This window comes from Tamandua tetradactyla, chromosome X (genome assembly GCF_023851605.1).
Source record: "Tamandua tetradactyla isolate mTamTet1 chromosome X, mTamTet1.pri, whole genome shotgun sequence".
In the NCBI taxonomy this organism is placed as follows: domain Eukaryota; kingdom Metazoa; phylum Chordata; class Mammalia; order Pilosa; family Myrmecophagidae; genus Tamandua; species Tamandua tetradactyla.
Window position 1 is genome coordinate 100,169,402 of NC_135353.1, and position 6,012 is coordinate 100,175,413.

At 39.6% G+C, this 6,012-nt stretch overlaps 1 protein-coding gene across 8 annotated transcripts in view; it reads right to left on the minus strand.

Moving 5' to 3' along the window:
* TAF1 (TATA-box binding protein associated factor 1) overlaps positions 1-4,778 on the minus strand; it is a 99,751-nt gene extending 94,973 nt beyond the window's left edge. For 3 of the 8 annotated variants that reach the window (XM_077146277.1, XM_077146275.1, XM_077146273.1), the window contains exons 1-3: positions 4,523-4,777; positions 3,356-3,470; positions 3,096-3,212 (exon numbers count right to left, since the gene is read on the minus strand). In XM_077146277.1, the coding sequence (XP_077002392.1) occupies positions 3,096-3,212; positions 3,356-3,470; positions 4,523-4,720 (430 nt within the window). In that variant the 5' untranslated portion in view covers positions 4,721-4,777. Of the gene's footprint in view, positions 1-3,095; positions 3,213-3,355; positions 4,500-4,522 lie in introns of those variants that run through there. The other 5 variants (XM_077146278.1, XM_077146276.1, XM_077146274.1 and 2 more) reach the window with 4 other exon arrangements.
* Between the last annotated feature and the right edge of the window lie 1,234 nt (positions 4,779-6,012).

Here is a 6,012-nt window from a genome sequence, read left to right on the forward strand (position 1 = left end):
TATATATATATATTTTTTTTTAAAAAAGCACACACCTCTGTCTGAAGCCTCTGCCTTCAGATAGAGATGACATCACAGTATATCTAAATGCCATAAAAAACTATGCATAATATCACTATAGGAATGTATGGAGTTCAACAAGAGCCATTTGAAATTTTTTGCTCCTTCTAATCAAACCCTGTTATGGTTTTCATTTTCACCCTGCTCAATTGCAAAATTCTTCCTCCATCAGTTTTCTATAAAACTGGACTGCTTCGCTTCTCACCTCCCAAGCTTTGACACACTTTTTCTGTCTACCTTCTGCAATTTGCTATTCTTTCCACTGCCCTTTAACTATTAGTACCACTCAGTTACTTGGTCCTGAACACTGTACTTTTATTCCCCTCCACACACTCCATTACTTTTCTCAACAATCACCTTTATCCAGATTAAATCCAACTCTACATATCTTGCCCTCATTTCTCATCCTCTCTACAATTCTACTGTAACTTCTGCTACCTAAAGAACCTTTCAACTCAGATATTCAACAATTGCATTTTACCTATCACACTGAAATAACCTTTATCTCTTTTAAATTCTCTTTTGTTACTATGAATACCACCTCCATCCTCATTTCCTCAGCTTGTGACTTCAGCCTCCTGTCTCCTTTAATCTCTTAACCTCCAAAGACTGGAACCTCCAACATTTTCCAACCAATCATTAATAGCAGTAATTAAAACAACTTCCATTTATTGAGCTCCCATTACATGTCAAGCATCTGTAATTATTTTATCTATAATCTCCCCCCCCACTAATAATGCTGTAAAGTAAGAATTATTCTGACATACAAAGTTTAGGTGACTTAGCGTCATACAGCTTTACAAAGGCAGAATCCAAACCTGGTTTAACATCAAAGCCTGTACTCTTTCTAACACACTTCCTCAAGGACTCACCAAGACTTTCTAAAGCTTTTTCAGCAACTCTCAAGGTTCAAAGTTTGATCTTACCTATAATTTTCCATAGCTGTCACCTTACTCCAGACCTAATAACTTTATATCTAGTCTGCAAGAACAGTTTCCAAGTTAGTCTGCTACTTCTCTCTTTTCTAATCAAAACCGCAGAGCAATCAGCATCACTTGTCCATAGTATCATTTAGGAAAGAAAAGTAACATGTACTGAGAATCTACCATGACCTAGGCATTCATTGTTCTATGTAGGTGCTTTCACATTACATGATAATGAACTTAAATTCTCATAAAAGCCTTATTAATAAGGAAGGTATTATCACTTTTATTGGAGACAAGAAAACTGAGGGATTACTACAAATGAGAAATCCAAGTCTCAGAGATTAAGCAATCTGCCCCATGGTCACACTAAATATGGAGTTGGGATTTGAACCTTCCACCTTCTGACTCAAAAGTCCATTTCCTTTTCATTATATCACCTGGCCTCTTTCTCAACAATCAAAGTTGGTTTATAATTCTTAAGGGCACCAGATCTCAAATAATGCATAAATAAAGGTGCTGTCAAATTGCTCCCAACACCTATGTATCTCTGATTCTTGCTATCTGGCAGTACGCTTTCTATTCCTTCCAAGAAAACTGCTGGCCAATTCTTCCATACTGCTTGCCTATTTCTATTTTCAAACCTTTAGACAAGCCATGTTTCCAAGCCAAAATGCCCTGCTATTTCCTCTCCACCGAACTTTGTCTTTCATCTCTTTCAAAATTTTGCACAAAATACATAGTTGTATGCACAACATCCCATCACCCCCTGTGTCAAGACAACAAACTTGAACCTGAAAAAGTACATCTTCCACCGAAAATCAGAGTTGCCACCACCTCCCCTTAGACTTAGGGTGAAAATAATAGCTATGCTATTTAACTTATTCTGGCAATCCCTCAACACTAAATATAACATCTGACACAGAAACATGAGCTTGTAGTTGGTTTGTACCTTCTGATGAATAATTATTTTTTGCATTGGTTTATGCCATCTTCCCCAAATGATAACAGAATCCTTGAAGGTAGGGCCTCTATTTTCTGTTCTTCTTGGGTTACTTCTTGTGTATGTGGTACAGTTCATTCTCTTTATATTCTTTATATAAGATACACTCAAACCCATTAACTGGCCCTAAGGAGTTTAAGTGTATACCAAGGCTCTATCAACATTTCTCAGCAGCCTTAAGCTACTTCCAAGAAGAGGCAGCCAATGGGCAATGAGCTAATTCACATAAAGATTTCAAGTTGTAATGAGAGATAATGTAAAGTAGTGGAAAGAATGAACTATGACCATACCCTATGCTCTATCCTCCAGATCAATAATTTTGAGCTCCCCAAAATCAGAGAATGGATTTTGTTATTTTTGTACCATACTGCCTATCACAGTATAATTTATGACACTTAACAGGTGCTCAATCAAAGTATAATGAACTGAGTTGTGAATAAATCAGGGTCTGACAATAGTTAACCAAACAACTTTTGACAAAGTTCTAAATTTTATTCAAGTTCTCTAAAGTTCAAGTTTTCCTCACTTATAAGAAGGTAAAAGATAAATGATCACTAAAATCTCTTCCAGCTCTGACATTCTGTTTTTATAAAGTAGCACCTTATTTCAGGGAGAAAAACCTACGATGAAAGTTAGCATTAGGTATACTGCATTGGAATACAGTGAGTGGAGTAATTAAGAGAATTTGAGCCAATAAACACATTCATTTACATATGATATTGTATACTTAGTCCTTCTTGGATTATAAAGTCCTTGAGAGCAAAGACTGAGTTTCTTTCATAGTCTCTACTTCTTTTTTCATAGTCTCTAACTTTTAATAGCATGTAGAACAGTGCCACGAACCCTGTGGGTACGCAAATAACAGGTGATAAGGAAGAAAGCATTATCATCCTTATGTGACATTCACCAAGAATTTAAGACTGAACAGTATAAGATAAAAGCCTGAGAATGAGGAGACTGCCCAAGAACAAAAAAGATACAGCAGCAGCTCCTTGGAACTGAGCTGACTAAATGAGAGAGGCAGAGCAAAGGCACAGAGAACAGGAACAATGGAAGTAAGCAGGAATGGAAACCTGAGCCAAAACTGAACTACACAGCAGAAGATTCACCTGATTGGCAGAGGGGCTGCAAACTCCCCATTGTCTGCTGATATCTTCGGCTTTCATCTTCTGCTACCTCATTGATATCTGAATAGTCCACAGCATCTTCTGTACTCCTAATCCACCCTAGAAGTTAAAAAAAAAAAAAAAAAAGGAATCAACACAGAACAAGTAACTCGCACTCCCTCTGACAATTTCCATTGAAAAGCACATTTAGAATAAGTGGCTAGCCTCCTCCCCGGCCTTACTTCCCATGACCCAGACTTCACCTTCATCATTTACCAGAGCACCGTCAATCCCAGTCAATTCTTCATTTGCCGTGAGTTCAGTGATCAGGCTGCCCAGACCCAGAGCCCCCAAGCCTGTCAAGTGCTTCTTACACTCCTGAAAAAGGGACAGCACCAGAGTCGAAGATAACAACTAAACCTAAGCTTCCCATACCAAAGGCTTATTTCCCCTAGTCCACAACAAAACCATAAATTCATGTGAAAAATGAGTCTATAGCGCACTGAAAGGGGCATTATATTCAAGAACTGTAGAGTAGATCTTCCACTAATCTTCACATTGATCAGATCTTTATTAAAGTATCATGTCCAATTTCAGTTAAAAGTAATTTACGTTAGAAGTAATTTAAGACACTAAATAAATTGAATAGTGGTTCTCTGAATAAAAGTTAAGGCAATCAAGGTCATTAGGGTTAAAGAAAAGGGAAGGCAATGACTTTTTTGCTATCTTGTGTGTGATGGGAGGGGAGGAGACTGATCAACAGTCTTACTCCTTCAGAAAATGAACTTAAATGAGTAGGTGTGTTTCAGTTGGGTACAGGAAACAATTTCGTAATGTCAGTAAACACACAGGGAAAACTAGGTAAAATGTGTAAAAGTGGTCTAACCCGGAAGGTTTGAACATTCACTGTTCTACCAGTTGGGGCCTGAACCAAATGACCTATTACAGGTTCTGTCCAGTACCACAGCTCTAGCGCCACCTAGGGACAGCGATGTCAGAAACAGACGCAATTAAGAATCTTCCAAGAAGGGTCCCACAGTAACCGCTTGAAAGCACTGTCACTAATGTGTCCCATAGTAACTGCTTGAAAACATCATCACTGGGTTAAACTGCTGTTTTGCTTTCTACTGTCGGGTCAGGTAAAGAGGTATGTCCAAAGCCACCCACGTCCACGCCCCTGACCTATACGGAATCCTGTGTCTTGCTATTTCCCCTTCTCTCTTCTCCCCATCCCCAGGCCCAGAATTGAGCTCCATCACTCTACTACATCACTCGAAAAGTTACTAGGATAGCACCGTCCCTCTTCTCTTAGGTTAACTGAACCCTTTCAGAGGACGCCACAACATCCTGAATCCTAAACACTCTCCTCTCTCCATCTACTCTCTTCAGCCACACCACCCCCATCCCTATCCCCACGCCCACCCCCTCACATCATCCAAGACGCTTTCCCCCTCCAGCTGCCCGGCTCCATTGATGTTGCCGAAAAGAAAACCGGTTAGAGAAAATGGACCGCCTCCAGCAGAATCTTCATCGCTGTCCGTGTCTGACATGATGGCGACGCCAGCGCCAGCAGCAGAAGCAGCAGCAGCAGCAGCAGCGGACAGTAACAAATTCCACTCTGGTCCCATAGACCGGAAATAAAAACATCCGTCGCCCAGAAATGACTCAGAGAACTCTTTGACCTTACGAACCCCTACTGGAAGCGGAATAAATATTTAAAAAGTAACCGGAAAGACCGGCGGTCCTACGAGAAAGCAGAATAAGTAAGACTACTTGACTAACGGCTTTTGATTCGAACATACGCGATCAGGCGGTGAAATCTGTGGAAAGTGGTTGGTCATAGAAAATGTTCCGTCCCGCCCCTTCCGCTTTGTGCGCGAGCTTTCTCATCTCATGGTATAAACGCAATGGGTCGTCCTTTAATCAGAAAGAGCTTCCGGGGTCACGCAGCTGGCGTCCTGACACCGCAGGTCACCACGCCACATTGCACGGAAGTAATGGAGGAAAGGGGTCTTTCTTCTCTGTCAAGTTCGCGTCTCTGTTGCAAACCGAGACGGCCTAAAAATTATACAAGCAGGCACCAACTAATCTTTGGGCATTGTGATAAAGGTTCCTTTGCAAGTTCGTTGTTTCGAGCTATTTCCCCGTAGAAATGGAGTTTTGTTTTTCCAGTGTTTTACTTCGGAAAATGTGAAATTGAAAATAAAGTTAACGGCTGACCTTTTACCTGGATTCAAAGTCGCTAACATTGGCCAGGTATTTTTCCTGGACATTGAAAATGGGTTACAAACATGGTTTATCACCTCTAAAAAATGGACACCATACTAAATAACCACAATACCATTATAAATCTTTAAAAATTGACGTTAACTCAGTGTCACCTAACATATGGTCTTATTTAAATTTCCCCAATTGTCCAAATTCGGGCATCTTTACATTTTTTCAATCCAGGATCCATTCCTGGATTATTTTCCTTTAGTCTAATTAGAATCTATCTGCCTTTTTGTTTCTTTTTCATAATATTTAGTTGGTTGAGAAATCCAGGCAAGTTGTTTAAAAAAATAGTCCATATTCTGGGTTTGCCTGGTTGTTTCTCCAAATCCGTTCTGGTTAAATGTTTTGCCTACCATCAGAAGACAATGTCAGATTGTCTCAATATTGGTGATGCTAATCTGATCATTTGGTTAAAGCAATGATTGCTAGATCTTTCCATCGCAAAGCCACATTTTCCTCCTTTGTAATTAGTAAATAATCTTTAGGGTGATACTTTGAGATTGTGTGAATATGCCATTCCCCGTCAACCTTGCACCCAGTAATTTTATCATCTTTTGATGATCCTTGCTTTAATCATTTATATTAGGAGAGTTCTAAAGGGAGACTTCTAATTCTTAAATTCCTCTGCATATACTAGCTGAAATTA